Source organism: Crocodylus porosus, unplaced genomic scaffold (genome assembly GCF_001723895.1).
Source record: "Crocodylus porosus isolate Cpor-Errol unplaced genomic scaffold, CroPor_comp1, whole genome shotgun sequence".
Taxonomy (NCBI): domain Eukaryota; kingdom Metazoa; phylum Chordata; order Crocodylia; family Crocodylidae; genus Crocodylus; species Crocodylus porosus.
The window spans coordinates 81,185,443-81,206,664 of record NW_017728918.1 but is presented as its reverse complement, the minus strand read 5'-3'; the positions used below and the strand labels follow the sequence as shown (position 1 = coordinate 81,206,664).

The 21,222-nt window shown below is 36.5% G+C and overlaps 1 protein-coding gene across 1 annotated transcript in view; it reads right to left on the bottom strand.

Annotated features, from left to right (window-relative positions):
- Nucleotides 1-2,905: 2,905 nt before the first annotated feature.
- Nucleotides 2,906-21,222, bottom strand: part of GRIK2 (glutamate ionotropic receptor kainate type subunit 2) — a 654,323-nt gene continuing 636,006 nt past the window's right edge. Inside the window, exon 16 of the mRNA XM_019537811.1 lies at nucleotides 2,906-6,294. Coding sequence (XP_019393356.1) covers nucleotides 6,130-6,294 — 165 coding nt within the window. The 3' untranslated portion in view covers nucleotides 2,906-6,129. The remainder of the gene's footprint in view (nucleotides 6,295-21,222) is intronic.

Genomic DNA, 21,222 nt, shown 5'->3' with positions numbered 1-21,222 from the left:
TTGCTGAAACAAGTGGATGCATTTTAGTGAATTAATGAGGCCAGTTTTGGGTCACACAGAGGAGAATTACTTACCTGAATCTAAATCTAAAATGAGTTATTTTAATTTTGTTTGGGATCAGAATTCAGCCAAGTTCTCACAGTTGTATTTTCTGAACATAAGTAAGACTGAATTATTAGGAAAACTTCTGTTCAAATATTTGAACGCAAAGATCAAAGTTACTGTATTCCCTTTTTCCATTATGTTGTAGATATTTTTCCCTGATAATTTCCAAGAATGTGAGAAGTCAGAATGCTCTTTTATATGAGAAGGTTTATTATTATTCTTAATTTGTTTAGATTATCATGGTGCCTGGGGAGCCCAGTCATGAATTGAGACCAAACTGGGTAGGCTGGCAGTCAATCAGGTCACTATCAATTCAAACATAATTTAAAAAGATCTAATGTTTTATTATTTATATAGCTCCATAGATGTGCATGGTGCTTCATATAACAAATAAAAGATAGATTCCCTGCCCCCTAAGAGCTTACAATCTATGCAAATACAAGAACAACAGGAGGAGATAACACAGGCAGGGGGCAGGAAAGGGTTGCAGAGCAAAAAGAAGGACAGTAAGATTACACTCACATGAAAAGCTACTGTATGCATCTTAGTGGTTACAAACAGGGGAAACGGGGTGTTCTGAGTAACTTAGTTTTGTTTTAATTAGAGGTATGGTTTATAGAAGTGGCTTGAAGTAGTTTTGGAAAGAAATTTCAGAAAGGAGAGGGAGAGCTATGTAGATGGCATCACAAAAGGAGCTCCAGGTGTAGAGAACAGCATGAAAATAAGCATAGAAGTAGGCCTTGGAGAGAGGACACGAAGAAGTTACTAAATGGAATTTTATTATGTTAGACTGGAGCTCAGCCTGGATGACCATGGTTATCCCTAGTGGCCTTCTAAATCTATGAAAGTATGACCCAAAGCACACTTTCTCCTGTAAACCTGAAGGCAGCTTTGAAGGTAAAACTGCAGTTATCATACTTCGCCCTCAATATTTCTGTCATTGTATATTTAACTGGGTAAATTTACCAATTTTTCTTTTTTTTCCCTTTTTTTAAGAGATGTTGGATGAAATCTAAGTCACGTGAAGTCAATGGGAGTTTAACCACTGCCTTCAAAGTAGCCAGCATTTCACATATTTTAATGATGTTATGAATTTGGGGATGAAATAAATGTGTTTGATACATTTTAACTACACCTAAGTATTCTTAAAAATATATGACCTATATGACATTTTCCTGCTACTTCTATGTGAGCTATTATGTGATTGCAGCCTATTAGTCCTAGTAACTCTGGCTTTATAGGATACCATGTTATTTTCCCCATTTGAAATATTTGTAGTTAGTTTGTCTTTTTAGCTCATCATTAAATTTCCTTCTCATTCTACACTTCATTAGTCAGTTAATTTCTTAATTTTGATGAAAGATATTATTCTGGGCTTTGTTTTTTTTGGAATAAGTAATGGATGATCCACAGAAGGGCTGGGTTAGAAATGCTTCCCCCCCACCCCACCCCCACCAGATTTACATTTACAGATTACCATATTTTTATTAAGCTCATCCTTAAGAAACTATGCAAGAAGTTAATGGATAAATTGCAAAACTGCAACTAGTTCCTCACTACCTCTGACAAGGGAATACTACAAGAACAGTCTCTCTCACAGAAATGTATTTGGTACAATGGGCAAAATTCTTTATTAAGGGAAATCAGTTATTTTCATTCATTTCAACTGAGGATCTAGTCCAGTATTTTCATTGCCAGTCCTCTCCAAGAGGAGAGGCTTCAGAAACAGATTAAGTTACATGTACCTTTTTTGTTTCTTTTTTAGTTGAAATCATTGTCTATCATTAGCCAACAGTGCTATAAAAATGTAATAAGAGGTAAATCTGAGGATTTAGGATCTGCATCTTCAGAATCTCTAAAAATTACCGACCAATAAGTTATTTAAAGTAAAAAGAAAGGGAAATTCCACTGAAGATTTCATGACTTACCTCTCTTATTATAATCAGCCAGGTAGAGTCCCATACTCTGTTGAAACTATAACTGAATTATAGCTGCTTTAAAATCCTTCTCTAGAGTGGCATTAAGGCTAGGGACAGAAGTTACACATAAACTAGTTGAAGTGATCAGAAACTGATTTAAACCTGTAGCAGAATAGAAGTTCAGTGCGCATAAACCAGTTTCAAAATGGCTTAAAACTGATTTAAGATAAACCCAGTTGAATGTAGCATCAGACTTAACTGATTTAGGTCAAACTGGTTTATGAAACTTCTGTCCCAGACTCCTTCCTGGTTCAAGTTAAACCAGAGCCTCCCAGCATGTTACTGGGCTGGGCTGTCTAGCTAGCTCTGCCTCTCTGCTCCCTAGCTGGAGCAGTGAGAGCTGGCTCACTGGCCAGCTCAGGGTCCCGCCTCCCCTCTCCCCCACCAAACCCCAGCTGGTTTCTGGGGTGAGGGAGGGTGATTAAACTTCCCTTTCCCCAAGTACAGAGCTATGCTGTGCTGTGCTGTGCTGCCCTGCTTACTTAATGCTGGCTGTACCTGTACACTATAAATCCCAGAGGAAAAGGAAGTGATGAGCAACACTGCAGAGTTCTGCTGCTGTGATTCTGGACTGCAAATCCCAGAGATGTCTAGGGCAGCAGGAAGAGGAAGTGATCACACAGACCATGATGGCTACGTAGCAGTGAGCCATGCTCTAGTGCCCCCTGCCGGCTTCTTGCTTGAGCCACTGCAGACATGTGGCTGCATTTCCTGAATCTAAAGTGAATGTCTGTTCATTCACTTATTGGTTCAATCTCTGCAGCCCTGACTAGCCTGCAAAGACTGAATCAATTCTGGCTCAGGTTTTTTGGCTGTCTGTACTTAGCCTAAAGGTGAGCCAGAAAAAAGCCACAACCTTGTTACTGGAAATCAATGGACTAACTGAGCTATTGTGGAAAACCACACAAAACGGCTGAACTGAGTAAAGACTAATTTGCAACTTCATGGGCCAGATGCTTAGCTGGAGTAAATTGGTGTAGCTCCACTGATTTTAATAGCGCTAGGAACATTATTGCCATTGCCCTTTGCAGTCATTAGAAATGGGTAAATTCTCCTCATAACAGGGAATTGTCTCCACAGTATAAAAGGGGAAATGATCTACTGACATAGTGGGGACAAATAACCATTGGCAACATTTTTCTGTTGCTTTGGGGACACAGTGTATGTTCGTAATTATTGTTTAATTGCTTTAATTCTTTAAAAAGCAACAAGAATCATTGCCAGATATAACATATGGAGTTAGTGTATACATTCAAAAAGCGCCATTATCCCATTATAAATCTGTTGAGCCAATAATTTCTATTCTTGAATTTAAATACAAATCTCCAGTTACCAATTACTTTGCATGTTTCTCTTACCATGGAAGGTTGTATATTCTCATTGAGATGCCAGTTAATCCACATTGCATTCAATCTTAGGATCCCCATTCCTTAGAGTTGTTTTCCCCAAATGATATATGGGGAATTTTCACCAAGATCCATACTTACTGTAGCTCACATTTATGCTATTAAAAATTAACCATTTGCATCAAGGGGAGAATGGAACTCCTGGTTATTTCAACACCCTTCATGGAGGGGAAAAAAAGGTTAGTTTGAATATAATACAGCATTAAACTTCATGACTTTACAAATTTTATTGTAAATCATCAGTCAATGCAATAGCCAATGTTTATTTTTTTCATTCCAAACCATCGTAATTAGGAGTTTCAATTACCCTGTATGACGGTTAAGATTTCCCTATATACTGAAAAATTGAACTTACGTTCAAATGTTCATTACATTACTATGATTTTCTTTTTCTCAGCACCTTTGCTGAACATGTGGGGATTTTATCATCATTTTTTTTTTCCTGCCAAAGATAATCTGTTCATTATATCACATAAATGAGATGAAATTCTCACAAACAGCAAAAACTTTACTTTCTTAATCCCTATTCACAATGAAAATGGCCAGCTCAGTGTCTATGAAAATTTATGGGAACTGGGTATTAGACACAAACCCCCAAGTTGCATAATATAGTCTCTACAGTTTTGATAATATATATTCTACTTTTTTGTTGGAAATGTGAACTTTTTATAAATTAATAGCTTTGGATGATAACATTACATTGTGCCTTGACTATATAGATTCATTGCTCATTAATGACTGATTTCTTATCCCTATAATTTTAAATTTCTGTTCCAAAAAAGGAAGCCAAATAAAATATTGTCTGAATTAAAAAATAACTGGCTGTGGACATAATGTTATTTCATAACCCATCACTACAAATTTCACCTCATTTTCTGGTTACAAATAATTAAACTAGGGTGCAAGATTTAACATCCATGGGGAGGTATTTTGATGTTATGTCCTGAAACCCTTTAGAAGCAGGATGGGTAAATTAGATAAGTAGCAACCTGATCCTGCAAACACTTAGTATGCAGTGTAGTGCTAGTTATTGTGAGCAGCCTCAGTGAAATAACTGGCATAGGCTTAGTACCAAGTGTTTGTGGGGGCAGGCATTATGGTGTTATCATCATCAGTACCAGTGCTAACACAAAGTACTGTACATATATTGCTCAATTCATACAGCAAAAACAAAACAACAACTAAAACTGTCATAATTTTAATGCTTTTTTTTTAATTTTGTGCATTGGAGTCAAACAGCAAACTGTGTGCACTTCAACTGTTATCACAATGTGGTCAAGAGGTCTGTGTCTTTTACCATTTACACACAATTGTTCATTACAGTATGTTATCAGCCTAGTGGAAACTAGGGGTGTAGCATGGTAAGCAGTGGTGGTAGTGCACCTAGCTTTTATATTATCTAACTTGAAAATATTTCTCTTCTAAGATTCCTTTTTCTTGATAAAAATAGTTTTCACCAAACGTTGGTGGTGCACACGCACTACCATTCATGCTTGGCATCACACCCCCCAACAGGAACACATGTTCTTATTTTGTTGATAAAAAGTATTACAAAAATTTCCATACAAAAACTATTTTCATAGAAATCTTGCATTTCCACAAATAAACCTGAACATTTTTCTGAAAAAACTGCTCAAGAATTTTGCTCATTTAACACTGTGACTGTATTCATAAATGCAGTCCTCTTTTAAAGTTCTCCACATTTAGGTGACCAATCCCATTTCCACTAGTAGCGAGAATTGCACAGGCTCCATTGAGTTCAATTAGTAGCAGGGATAAAGCCTTTCTGGCTAAAATGCAAGCCTTCTATGTGCCAAATACACTTGTTTCCCCCCTTCCTTCATTCCACAGTTAGAGAAAAAATGTAATTCCTTACATCTAAAGGTTGTAAAATACATTCCTTTGTACACAGGAAAACTTTTATGTCATCTAAATTTGGGTCAACCTTATGATTTTCTCAGATCAAAGTTCCAACCCAGGTAAATTTAAGAAAACTACTACTGCCTTATTAACTGTCATGTATTATTATTTATTTCAGTGGCACAGGCAGTCCCAAAAGCAAGTGAGTCTCCCCATATTCATCTTTCTGTTCACAAGATCCTTATTTTCTTTTCTTTAAAACTTCTCCCATCCATTACGCTCATATCGCCTGTCCAACTGGCAGTTACAGTCTCTAGATATGGACCAGCAGTTACCAACACTTTGATGCTTGAAAGTTCTGACGAACATACTGTTTCTTGCTCCACTAATTTTTAAAAGAGTCCTTCAGTGGTTAATTACTGTGTTAGCCTTATTCTCCACCTCCTGGCAACCGTTGAACTTCAAAAGGAACCTGTAATTTCTCACTGAGACTGCATTTGAAACCAGCCACAAAACTCACATGTAACATTCATTCATTCAGAATGGTGGAACCCATGACAAACAGTGTAACCCCCGCATAACTTGGTTGATCCATGATGCTTGTGATTCGAGTCTGGCCATTGCAACTGCTTAGATCAGAGTCTCTAGTTCATAGACACAGCGGCATGAGGTAACTCATTTTATTTTGCACAGGTTGCATATTTCCACAGGAAACATTCTCGCAAAGTTGTTTGGAAAAAAGACGACAGTTTGTGCTTGGGGTATCTGGCCACCCAGCTCTATGCCATGGTTTCTTTACCTGGCAACCTTCTGTCGTTAAACGTGTGCATGTTGATGACTTCTTCTGTTTTCACAATAACAGGGGCCTGTGGTTTGTGTTTTAACCGACGCTGACACTTCAGAGACATCCTCAGCTCCTCTACCATGGCACTACAGAAGGACCTCTACAGGGGAAATTTAAGAAGAAGAAGGGAAAAAAAAAAAGCTGTAAGAAAGATCAAGCTGCAATGCCTAGAAGCAGATTCACTGTTTTGGCACAGCCTTGTCAGCCCTATAAGTTTGCCACATTTCAGCCTGGAGCTCATAACAAATTGCTGTCTTTTAAATATGCATCACATAATAATTAAAATGACTTATCAAGCTGTGATGGCTCATTGGAAATTTCACCTTGTCTCTACAATTATTTATCTGCCAACTACTGTCTGCTGATGCACATTATATGCAAAGAGATTTCAGACAGATGCTCTGTTAGTATAGTTTAGCCTTACAGGTTAAAGTTTGAATTTACATGCACTTGCAAACCCTGAATGTCTCCACAGTGTATACTTTACATATATTTTACTTCTATAAATTCTGTGTTGCTGTGTTCAAGCTCTTAGATGGATTTACCTAGTACAAAGTTAGCTTAAATTATTTTAAAATAATATTAAAAAGGAAATGCAATGGTAATGCAATGTGCCTTAGGTCAACAGCTATTCATGAAGTTAAGTGGAAAACAAATATCCAATGTATTATTTTGCATCTCTTTAGCTTCAAATCTTCATCATCATAAAAGCTGTTGTCCACAGAAGAATACTTTTCATGAAAAATTATTTACATACAAAATATTAGATTTTATTTCAAACTGAGTTGCTTAAACTCCTGAAAGCAAACTATAAGAAAGATATGTCTTACATGTCCTTAATACAGACTAGTTTTTCAGAGCTGTGTAAAGAAAAAAGGATAGAGCATTCATTTCTTTGCTCACCACTATTCAGAGTGTGCCCCCATCTGCAGGGAGTGGAGGAGAGTATGTTTGCCCATTATTCCAAACTGTGAACAAGTTGGGCATGAAAGAGGTGAAGAACATGGCAATAGCATTAGCTTTGCACACTTCATCATTCCAGCCAGGTGTCCAGACACATGGTGAGGTGTGAGCTGCTCCATTCAAAAAGATAAGGGACAGGAGAGAAAAACTATTATTCTCTGAGCTCAGCTATGTGTTGTCCTTTACTCAAGGCCAGATATATAGTCCAACTCTTTGGCCATGTCCACATGAGTGCAGACATTTGTTCCCCCAGGGAAAAGAAGCAGCAGCACATCTTATGCCACTGCTACTTGTCCCTGGGGAATGCCTGTGCCATGCTCCTTTTGGCACAAGGCAGGTTACCCCAGGTAGAGTAGGGAAGGCTAGGGCCAGCAACTATGCTGGCCCCAGCAGCCTTACCTGGGGTCCTGGGGGATTTGGGGAGCTGCAGCCATGGCACTCCTGTAGCTGGGAGCCTGGCCAGAAGCTGGGAAGTGGCTCCTGCAGGCCAGGCTCTATTTTTTCTTTCAAAGAAAGAAAAAGAAAAAAAAAGAGGCTGGGCTATATTGGAAATATGACCTTGTATCATTAGAAATATTACTTTTTAACAGCTGAATACTTCCTTTTGAAATATTTCTTAAATATTGTTTGTTACTTTATGAAACATATGAATAGATAAATCCAATTTCCACAAGTAACTTCCTTGGCCTGGTTCATAATATAAATTCCAAATATCGATTTTTCGATATCATGTAAAATATGCCAAATACATACAAAAACCCAGAATTATTTTTTTTCAAAAGCCAAAAACATTATTTTATAGTTTTCACTTAAATCTCAAGATTCCTTGTAATAGATAACATATAAAGAAATTTATTTGAAAGGTGCAGTTTTTTTGACTCAGGGACCTCCCGGGATCAAACCTCACCCGTGCTGCAAGGTAGCAGCATGAGGAATGCCTGTATGTGCAGGGCGTGGCACCACATACCACACATCCAAGCTCATCTGGGTGCAGCCTTCATGTTTGGCCTCCTTGTACCTTTCCAGTGGCTGCTAATCCCTAAATCCAAGCATGTCATCTATGAATCCAAAGACTGGCATCATAAAACCCTTTAAAATAACTCCGTGTCTACACTGCACACCTAAGGTAGCCAAATAACATAGCATCATAGAAAAGTAGGGTTGAAAGGGACCTCAGGAGGTCACCTAGTCCAACCCCCTGCTCAAAGCAGGACCATCCAAATATGCTGCTCCATGTTTTCTACTACAAAGACTGACATAATTTTAATTGTGTTCCTACTGTGCTGAGGGCAGGCTTATTAGAACTGCTGAAAATCAGTGCCAGTTGGCTTGCCCTCAGCATCATGTGGACTTAGCTGTATTTCTTTCTGTCAAGAAAGGGTTCCACTGGGTGCCACTGCTGGGCATGGTATATTTGCAACCTAAACATGGCCAAAGAATCTGGAATTGCTGTTAACCATTGACTTCTTTTGTGAGATTAACAACATATCAGGAGTAAATTTTCACTTTGTTCATTTTCTCCTTTGCTTTGGCCCCCTATTTTATTTGTAAATAACTAACTACCCAGTATGTCAACCAAACCAGATGCTTCATTTGGTCTTGGGAATAGAGCCACCCAGTCCAACTTAGTGCCTGTTTAAGATGCCTAAGTGAGAAATTGTAATCACAAAAATTCCCACTTAGATGCCAGAATGTACAAGGCTCTGTTCTCTCCTTTGTATGAGGAATTCAAATTCCTACATTCCAGAATGACCTAACCAGTAGGCTATTCAAGGCTGAAACATTCTCTGCTTCCTCTTGTTGACACTGTTTTACTTTGCATAGAAGGTATAAATAGTTCTTAGCCCAGCCAGAGTGAGAGGGAAGTAGAAAAAACAAGATAATGCTTAACTAAATATATTACTAATCTACCAGAGAGGTCCTTGACTTGACTATTTTTTAAATGTTTTATCTAATAACTTTTTAAATGTAAAATAGGTTAATAATCACTGATGCAATATCAGAAAATAAATGTCTCTTCTTCCAGTTACTCAAGACATTCCTTCTCTGTCTTTCTTTCTCTCTCTTCTGTTTGGTTCAATGGTCATAAACCTATGTCTAACACTCATTGGGTATAGCTACACATGCAATTAATTCAAAGCAGTAAACTCTAGAGCAGTTTGAGCTTGAATAAACTACTTCTGGGCACAGCATCTACACATGCACCCAGGACAGCAGTGATCTGAGCTGGAAAAGAGCAGTTTATGCCAGGAAAGCTCCTGCCTTGCTCTGCCCCAGGCTCTGGGTGGTGGCAAAGGGCAGTAGAGGGCCTGGTTGGGGCACAAGGGTGCTGAAAGTGTGGAGACATGAGGCTAGGCAGCAGGTAGGAGTCTGGCCCCCTGCTGGCTGGACTGACTGGGTGCAATTTACATCTACAGTCGGCATCTGTACAAACATTTAATTGCAGTTTATTACTCTGACAGAAGACAGTACTGTTCCCGATAGTACTCTCTTATGGTGGTGTTAATTAGTTTACTGCAGCCTAATGTTGCCACACATGTAGAAGGTGATGCTTTACTCCACAACTAAGTCTGTTCCACAGTGAAGTGCACATATAGACGCAGCCATCTTGAATGAGTGTTCTAACTATTAAGCTATCATTTGAAAAGAATGCAGTATATGCCATTCCTCTGGTCATGTTTTGAAACAAAGTAATATCCACTGATTTCTCTGATAGGGATTAGGCAATTATCTTCAGGACAGAGTTCAGACTGTGAGTCCAAAGAGGATCCAATGCATTCTTGTAGAAAACAATAATATATATCTTGGGGAGGGCAAGATATAAGACCCAAACCTGCCCTCAGCATTTCCTGCTGGCTAGTTTAGCTGACTGTGTGTTGTGAATACTTTAGGAAGTACATGAGTCCCCATACATTATGCAGGGACCAAATACTGAGTGCCTGGTGCCTAAAGGTTTATAAATACACTGCATTGCCTAAGTCCTTTGGCAGATCTGGCTGTGGTTATTACTGATTTATCTCAGTATAACAAAATCAGAGTACACAGAACAGTTGTCAATTAAACACGGTCAAAGCAGGGATGAACTGAGTTTCTCTTTTGGTTTTAAGCCATTTTTATAATACAATATTTGATTCTGTTCATGGTGTTATTCTGCAAAAAAAAAAGATTTAAACATTCCCAATTACCTGAGTGAATACAAAGATATGCCTCTAAATCCAGGATACAGCTCAGGACTATGAAAATGCTTTCCTTCCCATGTGAAGGAAAACATCTCCTAATAGCCCTGAGTTAGGCCCTTAAATCCCAAAGAAGGTCAGAATTTAAAGGCCATATCTTTTCTTATGGAAAAGAAAAGATATCTCTCTACTCAACTTGCTGGCTTTTGTAGATCTCATTCTTAACCCATACCTTCCCAAGCAACAGATTCCACTAGGTAGCCAGGCACCTTAAAGTTAGGCATTGCAACACGGACTGCTGGAGCATCTGACAGAATCTCTTAGTACAGTTGGCCCCTGGATGCCAATGAAATCCAGATACCTAAATCCTTTTTCAAAGTACAATTTAGGCTTCTATGGCACTTAAAAATTTGAAAAATTTACCACTTAATGTTTCTATCAAGATATCTAACAGGCATGACGCAGAATGAATATCTGTCCCTTTAGAACTGCATTGAAACTCAATCAGTTCTTCTGTAAGTTACCAACGTTTCAACTTGCAATCACTCTCAGCATTGAATAGGATTCCAGCTTATAGTCAAGAAAAGAAAGGATGCACAGCCTATGGCCAATATCCTGAAATCCTATCCCTGCTATATAAAGAGCTAATTACAGTTATTTTACATAGATATAATCTGTAAAAGAGAGACAGAGAGAAAAGGAGAAAAGAAAAAAAAGAAAGAAAAAGAAAAAAAGGCGCTGGGCTATTTTGGAAAATATGGTCTTGTACCATTGGAAATATTACTTTTCAACAGCTGAATATTTCCTTCTGAAATATTCTTTATTGTTTGTTACTTCATAAAATATATACATAGACAGATCCTATTTCCACAAGTAACTTTGTCAGCCTGGTTCTTAACATAAAGTCCAAACATCCTTGTTCTTTGATATCATGTAAAATATGCCAAGCATATACAAAAACCCAGATTTTTTTTTAAAAGCCCAACCGTCATGTTTTAGTTTTCACCTAAATCTCTTGATTCCCTTTAATAGATGACATACAAATGAAATTTATTTGAAAGCCTGACATTAATATATATATATATTTAAAAAGGTAAGTAAAATTTGTCTTGTCAACAATTAAATTCTGTTTAAGTATATAAATATTTTGTAACAGTTTCCCTTGCTCTGTTCTTTGAAAATATTTCACATAAATTCAGTCCATTTAAACTTACCTGTATATGCTGTATTTGCAAAAAGTTGCAATCACTACACATAACTGCTAATTTTAAAAATCTTATATAAAGAATAATAATTAGTATATTTGCTAGGAAATAATCTGTCTTTTTATAATAATAAATAATAGTGACCATTCATGCAATAAGAAAAAGGAGGACATTTTCTTTGGAAATTACATTCCCTGTTAAGAACATCTTGAGTTTAGTTCTTTGATTGTATCTGCAGAAACTACATAAAGAAATGTACTTCAAAGTCATGTGAAGAAGGTTTATAAAGGATTATTCTGACTTGAACCTTTCTTTAATCAAAATTCTCCCCTCACCTCTTCATTTCTAGATTGCCTCAAATCATCTTTTTCTATCTACAGAAACTTGGTGTCTTTGCATTGTTAGGACCCAACATTTTGAGCAATAACATATGAAATAAAAAACGAGATTTACAATGTTTTTTGTGATTGGCTGATAACAACACTTTCAGAGAAGTCTCATAAGACATGATCCAATGTTTCGTGCAATTTAAATTGGCCATTGAATTTGTTAGAAAAAACTATGAAAGTCCGACAGATTGCAGGTTGTATATTTAAAAAAATGCTTCTCTCCTGAAGAGTAGCTTTGTGAATGAATATTGTAAAATGTTCCATTTAATTCAGAGAGAATAACCTTTTGCCTTTTACTTATCTCCTGGATCTCAAGCAGGTTACAATAATACTAACCATTACTGAATTGTGGTTAACACTGATACAACCATAAGCTGTCTTTTTAAATGTAACTAAAAGTAAATGTTGCCTGGAAATCAGTTTAGACATAATATGGTAGCAGAAGTTTTGAAGAAAATTTAAAATTAAAGCAAAAATGAGTATATTATAGTGAAATTAAATCAATATATAACATTAAGAAAAATGTACCTCTCATATAGTCATAAGATTAAAATGTTTAAAATAAAATTTTAATCAGCAATAGTGTCTTTTGTCTTGTGACACAAAGGAGCTCTATCAAAGATTAGCTTCTTCTGAAATGTAAAGAACTAAATTATATTACTTTACCCTATGCCACTACTCACAGCTTGCAAGGTATAGTATAATAAGTGTGTTGGCAGAGTATAATAATTTCTTCACTTATAAGTGTTTAAAATCTCCACAGACAGTGGAAACTTCTAAAGCCTAACATAGTGCAGATTTGTATATATGCACATCAGTACCGAAGTCTGATAATATTTATTCTGTATCCTGCTATTGCTATATATCAAATTTAGAAGAAAAGTAATTACAGAGAATATGAATAAGCCTCAGACCTAACATTATTAAGTGTATCTCCATAAATTTTGTCTTTACAGACCATAAAAGGTGCAATAATTATTGAAACAATAAATATTAAAGTTTGACAGTGCATTGTGAATGCAGTAAGAGTATGCATTAAGTTAAAATTAAATAAAATGCATAAGAAAATAAACAATTAGCTCATAAATTGCCTGAATACAAAATTCTACCAAAAAATGAAAGGAAATGGTACACCTATAGCCCTCTGAATATCTCAGTTTAGCCAGCATTGCCCTTTTTTTGTATGTGTATTAACAAACAGGGCTCCAATAATTTGTTCTTTCAAACTCCGTCTTCTTTTTCTCTTTGATAGACTTAGTGTAAAACTGACTGTCGAAATTCAACACAAAACTAAAAGATTTACTCAGAAGTTCATTACCTCCAGCGTTGCATGTCAGATATTATTTGAAGCCTTGTTAAAATTTCTTAAAGCAGTAATGGCAGTAATCCTACAGCTTATATCAGACGTTATGGGTCAATGTTCTAACATCTACTAGGACATATCAATCAAACTGCTTTTTCATCTTGAAGTTAGCTAAGAATGGATTCACAGTGCTGCCCTGAGCCTCCTTTCTAATCAGTTTCTGCTTCCATATATATGTCACTTCCTTAGGGATTTTGAGTGGTGTATAGTGAGGACCTGTCAATCTAGTCTCATAGATCCATGGGTAAAAACACAAATTCTAGAAAAATGTTAATATGTAATACATGCAGTCATGGGCACTGAAGAAAGTAATGGAAAGCAAGAAACATACTTATGAGAATGGAAGAGATAAAAGAAAATATATTATTTTATTTGAACCATTTCAAATTCAGTTTGTATTAAAGAACATACCTGTACTAACCATAATTTTAGAGTGCTTATTACCAAAGTATATTTAGACAACAGTTCACATAATGCCACATGTTCTTGAAAAAAGCTTGCATTCAAAGTGACATATTGTTACAAAGAATTTGCCAGTGCAGTGATTTCTTGATCTAGAGCAAGTGTAACATGCAACTATACTGCAAACTTAATTTCCAAGCAATTAACTACAGTATTCACAGACAGCCTCTCTATTTCAGCATTAGCACTTGCTGCTTTTATGTTGGATAATGAAGCAGAATCTGACTTAAGTAGTTAGCTATGGTTTCAAACTAAAGTCAGTAAAAGAGTTGAGAAGAAACTGAAAATAAAACAAAGAAAAACTTAAGAGTCCACCAGGCAGCTTCAGAGAATGAAAGCTTTTTCTCTAGTATCATTTCTGTAAAGTCCTGACCAACAGAATTTTTCTGGGTGATAGCTTGGTGAAGCTGAGGAGGTTTGCCTTTGAAACAGAGTTGAACGTTGATTGCTCCAAAAAAAGTTTTCTATCTACCTAGTAGAGAAGATCAATCTATATATGACTGGGGGCTTCTCCTTAGCAACAGAACCATGTTTAATGCAGAATTGTATATGGCTGAGAGTAAACCACTTGTGCTTACTCGGGTTCTAGAGTTGCTGGGTGAGCTTGGCCCATTACCTTCAAGGATCTCCCAAAAAGCCAAACAGCTCACTACTAATTAAACTGCTAATATCTCTCAACAGGAGGGCAAGATGCCAACTTCACTCAAATGTAAAGATTTTAGGATTGTGTTGAATAAACTTCCAATTGATGGACAAAAACTTAGCCAGCTACTCTCCGGTTTCTACCTTTCCTTTTCTGGCAATGATGACTATGAAGCTTATAGCATAGCACCTTTGGCCATCTGAAATCATCTGACTTCTTTGACCAGATTCAGCCTGTGGGGCTTGGAAACTGCACTAGTTCCACTGGTTTATGAGGTCTCCTAGTGTTTCTCAAAGATGTTTTTGTTTAGCTGTATCAGCAGCACTGACCATGAGGTTTCGGCTGACTCACCTGTGGACCTAGGCTGGGGTGGGTGTGATTGCACTTGTGTAGTTCCATTCTTCCCTCTCAGAGAGTTCCCAGAGGATGGTATAGGGCAATTGCTCATCAGCCCGGAGGGCTGTCTCTCATGCGGGATTCCACAAGGTTTCATTCTGTCATCCCTCCTTTCAACATGTATATGAGGCCACTGGGGGGAGATAATGAGACAATTTGGGCTGTGGTGCCATCAAGATGTAGATGACACACAGCACTACATCTCTGTTTTGTCAGACCAGGAAAGTGCAGTCTCTTTGCACTTCTGGTACCTGGCTGAAATAGGGGTAAGATTGAATTTCAATCCAGAAAAGATATTAAAATGGACAAGTACAGGGAAGAATGTAGAAGGTAGTGTGTGCCATTCTTAGTGTAGGCTCTGCTCAACCCTTGGTCAAGGTGTTTTGTAGTTTCAGGGTTTTTTCAGATTTCAGAGTGCTCCTGCTTGCCCAGGTTGCATTAATGGCTATGTCCCATTTGTATTCAGTTAGATAGTGGCAGGGGCTTCTATCTGGTGTGGACTTTCCTACAATTATCCAGAACATACTAAGTCACCGCAATCCATTTGAAGTGGGGCTTCCATTCCAAAAATCTGCTGAATGCTTATTAAGTGTTTTTAGCAATATGGATTACATCATAGACTAACTGTATACAGAATTGTTCCATGCACGTTTTACAGTGCTATAATTTAGTGCAATTTTTATAGCATTATAAAGTTACAGCACTCTTAAACATGACAGAAGTGCTGTGGTTAGTGGGAAGGTCCTCTAAGCTTCCCTGAACTTTGCAGGCTACAAGGCAGGGCGTGCTCCTCAGGATCCTGGGGTTCTCCACTGGTCAGAAATTTGTGCTCCTGTTGCCCAGGTTACACCAATAGCTATTTCCCGTCTGTATTCAGCTAGATAGTGACAACAGTTTATATCTAGTATGGACTTTGCTACAATTATCCAGAACATACTGGGTTGCTGCAATCCTTTTTTAGTGGGACTTCCACTGAATGCTTATCAAGTGTTCTTAGCAATATGGAGTATGTCATAGAAATTCAAGCACAGCTGGTGTTAAACAAATAATTAGTTTGCAGAGTATTGGTTAACTGTTTTAGGCTGCCTTCAAAGTAATATTTTAATTTATAGCTATATTTGGCAATGTATTCTTAGCTATGGAAGAAATTCCTTTCCTTTCTACAGTTCTGATCCTACTAACACTAATGCCAGTCCTTTTTCTGTCAGCCCCCAGATTTAAAAGTACATCTAGTTAAAGTTCAACTTTTTTGATCTTGTTTCTGACTTCATTTCCCTGCTGGTTGTGTGACACTAAAGGTTTTTTTTGATTTTTGAGACTGCCATATAAAAGTGATTGTAAGAAACAGGCCAAGCCTTCTTTCGGGGCAAGAATTTATCAGGATCAACATGTACAAGTTAAAATTCCACAATATATTTAATAAGTAATTGTATAATACAGCACCCTTTGGAACTAAATGTAACTTCTCAAATTTTGAGAAGCTGTATAGTTGTGAATGCTGAATTAAAATTATCTATTAGATATTACTGTAAATATATTTAATAGCTATAGAGCAGTTTAATGCAATATTTTACTTTTCATGTAAGGTACGACATGGTCTTGAATTATATCAACCAGAGTATTAATACTGATTTAATTTATAGTTCCTTTCATGTTGGCAGAATTGGTTATTAGCAATTGTCTAGCATAAGACAACTTGAAAATGAACTTTCTTTTACAAGGATTAACATGTCTTTTTTCTGTAATTACATGGCTTAATCCCACAGAGTAGATATATCTTCTTCAACTCCAACTATCAGCAGTTAGAGATGCTCAACACCTTCATGAACTGAGTCTCCAGAATTATAGTAAACTAAAAAATATTATTTGACAGTTTCTTTAACTTTAATTTTGATCACCACTTGTTGATCTGACCTCAATTATGAGCCATCCCTATAAACAAATCAAATGTTTCTATTGCCTTATATTTAATGCAGATGATGATAAAAAAATTGAGAGGGAGATATTTATGAAGTTGGACATTTTTAAATAAGACTTATTTGATGCAGCATCAAAGGAAAAAGGAAATATTAGAAGAACATGCATATTAATAATGTGGTGACATTTTTTTTCTTTGAGAACAAGTAAAACAAGGAACCAGGAATGATATTTTTGATTTCTTCTGATGCTAAGATGAAAGTGGATTGTAAATGGTTAGGAAAACAAAACTGACATGTTTAACAACATTGCATAAGCAACATTTATATTTTTCTGTGTCAAAAAACAAATAATATCAAAAAGGAGGTCTTGAAATTTTGGCCCTGATCCTGCAATGAGTATATACGTAGTCTTTATCCCAGGAACAATCTGGAGCCCTGATTATGTTACATTCATATTTATGAGCTTGCAGGACTCTGATTTACAATAAGCATCACTTTCAAGGATGACATGATCTGCTGGACAACTTGACATGTGTAAAGCCTCTTAGTATTGCTAGCCTCTTACTATTGCTCCATAATTAATTCATATTAACAACTACATAACTCAGTGTCATTGTCCATTTTTAATAGATAATTGTTAAATTGCAATCAAAACTCAAAATAGAGATCATGAGTTTAAATGTTTTATTGTTTGCAAATAGTTTGAAAAAATGTCAGTCAATCAAAATTTTCATTTCCATTGTTTTGTTCTATTTTTACACTTTTATCTTTCTACATTGTTATCAGTATATGGTTATCTCATTACATTTCTGGCTTTTACAAAATATAGTCTAATATATACACATGTAAGTGATTTTTTTCAAGAGGGCATTACACTTGAATTCAGCCCTCACCCTCAAGTATCCCACACATATCTACACACCCATACACACACCCACATCCTTCACACACACCCATACACACATGTGTGCACACACACATCAGGACATCTCTTATGGAGCTCAGGGGGCTGGGAGGACAAGGAAGGGCTACTTATTTTTCCACTACATGTCTATATAATGCAGATGTGCCAATGCTAGAAAAACATTCTCTTTATGAGCTGTAAGAGATATTGTTCAGCTGCCACAGTTATTCCCAGCCAACTGTAAGAATTCTGGGATTACTTTAATACAAAATGTAATGTCATAATTCAGGCTGCACCACTGATAGTAGGTTTTTATAAAGTTTATTGGAATACACAACTTAAATCTCTGCTGCTGAAACCATTGACCTCTACATTTTTTATTCATCTGAACTCTGAGTAACCTGGGTTTTAATTTTACTCTTTTTTTTAACTTGCAGCCACTGAGAGAAAATAAATCAGCAGTCTTGTTTGAAAAATATTATCTAAAACATTTCCCAATATCAAAGTTGTTAAAAAATAAAATATCAGGATATTGTATGAACTGTAATAATGTTTATATAACTCATTTCATTTCTTTTTATGTTTCCTGAAACAACTGTGAGAATTACTATAATAATTTGGTGTAATTTGAGGAAAAAAAATACTACCAAAAAGGCTTGGTAGGAGAGAATTAAAATCTTTAAAAGTTTTAAATTTTGGAATATTAAATGCTTATAGTGTCAATGTGAATTGATTTAAAAATAATGTACTTAAAAAGGGCAGAAAACAGAATTGTACATTTTGCATTTTACATATGTTCAAAGCACTCCAACAATAATAAATGTGTTTCCATGAGGTTGTTTCATTTACAGAACAACTGACCTAAAGCAAGTACACTTCATGTTTGACTACAAGTGAATCTTTGCACTAGCTTAGTGATTACTAATAGTTTTCTGAGTTTGACTGTAAAATGGAGTATTATGTATCCTAGTGGATAAAATTTATCCCAGTAAAAATGGCCTGTAGAAGGCTCTTGGCAGCTATACCCCATGTCAGCAGTGATGTTAACTTCACCTAAATAAATCCTGAGTAGTCAAGTTTTGTGTGTTGCTAACACATCCAGGACCTAGAGTCCAGGTACACAGCTGTTCTTTCAGCCTATGAACTGGAAAAGCAGTTTTGATTCCTATGTTACTTGCATTAGTGGCTGGAGCCATTGGATTTACAAAAAAGGCTCTGTGTCCTTTTTGCTAGCCCATGCCCATTATAGTTCTCATCAGTGAAGTGCACAGGGTGTAGATGAGTATAAAAGACTCCCTTTCTGCATGTCCTCACACCATAAAACAGGGTTGTATAATATGTTGCAATCTAAAGACTTCAGTAAAAAATAGATGAGTTTTATATTGAGCAAATTTCTTCCCACCACCCCCAAAACATTACCTATACAGCTCTTCCAGTAGTACCCATCCTGTCATCCCTAATAGTCATTAAAGTCTTCAGGGATTATATCAAATGGAAAGAATTATTAGCTACTATTATTTAAATAACTATGATAAGGAAAAAATCCCAAGACATTCAAAGTCAACATTTGTTTTCTAGGGTTACTTAGTGTAACATAATGTTACTTAGGAAAAAACATCTTGAGTTTAATAAAAATAAAGCTATGTGATGGGGTAAATCAGGGTGCATGAAATAATTCAGTAAAAGGTATATTGATAATTGTTTTAAGTGGGTTTAGCTTTCTAAATAGCTTATTCACTGCCCTGTAAGTGCCAACATACGGTTACAATCAAGGAGCAGGTCATTTACCAACAGAAGCAATTATAAAATGCAAATGGATGAACATTTATTGTCAAGATTGTCTTAGATAAAAAGGTCTGCTTAATAACATGTCTCCAAGTAGATGACATAATTATGTGTTTGTGTTATAAACTATAGGGAAAAAAATACAAACTGTTGGCTTTTACAGCCTGTAATAAAAGTAAATGGGTGAGCATTCTGAAGTGTTATTTCTGTTAAAATCTGGACATTCAATTCCCTTCTAAAAATTACAAGAAACCGTCTTGTAGTTTCCTATAGGAATGCAGCTCAAAGAGCCTGGAAACCTCAGTGTCCATTCATCCCAGCCACATGCTTGTACTAAAATTTCAAACTTCTGCTACAAAGAATGGCAGGACTTTGCCACAATTTCATTCTAAAATCTTCCGTTGAAAAAAAAATTACTGAATGATTTGCAAGAGCTGGAGGCAGTCTTTAATCTATAAGGGGTATGGATAAATGTATAGTTATAGCATCTTTAAAAGATAAAGAGGGAGTTGCTGTTCAAGGACATGGGTAGCCTTTTATTTGTACTGCTGTAAATTCTTGAGAAATCTGCAGAAGTAGAAATGTTCCTGAGAGAGGGAGCGTACAAGTGTTTCAGCCAGCAAACACCCCCCTCTCATTCCCTCTACACCTTCCCCAGACCAGAGTCAGTCCTCCGGTGTTTGGGAGGTGTCCAGCTGCTAGGATATGCACCCACACCTTGAAGGCACAAAGGAGCTGATATTCAGTTCCTCCTAACCATGAATGAGTTGAGCATATAGGCATTCACTGGAGTATGTATGATAACAGAATCAAGCATATATGCTAATGATTTTGATTTCTTCAGATGTGGATGCACTAGTGAATTCTCCATGAATTAGGATATTTTTGATGTTTCTCAAACAAATAAACAAGGATTGACAGTTTTGCTCTGATCGTAGTAGAGTTCTGCTTTGCTTTCCAAAGTCATTAAAACAGAAATGACTCTATAAATGGAGAATGCTGTTATGAAATGAGAGAAATATATTTTCTTGGTTGACCTTTGACAGTTACCCAAAAAGTTTTCACCTAATAGCCTTATATACATTTCAAGAAAATTAGGTGGAAGTAAGATCAGAGCCACTCTGCCATACATTTTCAAAGTATGGTACCAACAATGTCATTATAATCTTGCTTGGAAATTTTTTGACTTCAGTTTCATTTGTACAGGTCTCTATCCTGAAACTGTCTCCAGGCAAGCAGACCTTTCCACTTCTACAGAAGTCCATGAGGACACATAGCCATTTCATGGACACATGGCTATTTCAGAAGACAAGCAACTATGCTGCAGAAAACTGCATCTAAGTAGGTACAAAATATGCAGTGTCCTACTTAATTAGCATGTGATATGACTGTAGTTGTAAGCATATGTTTTAGCACCAAATGGTCACTCTTGTCACCCTGGGATGCTGTTTAGTCACAGGCTAAATCCTGTTTAATATATTTTGCTTACTTCACCACCAACATAGAGCTTTATTCTGTTTTCCTTCAATCCCTAGGTGGAACTATTATGGACTAAAGTAATTGTTCAAAAACAAAAAAGCCAGACTAACCAACCAAACCAAACAAAACAAAAAAACAGAGAAGAGTTGAAGGATCAGATCCACAAAAGGGGTGAGGCTTTTTTTTTAGTTATTTGCTCTTTTGGTGTAGTATCCAAGGACAAGTCAAGCATTAGGTCATACCTAAGAACATCAAGTAAAATGAAATATGCATTCTATCCCTGTAAAGCACTAAACACGTAATGTTACAGATTTCTTATGAAAATGGTCACAACTTCTGCAAAT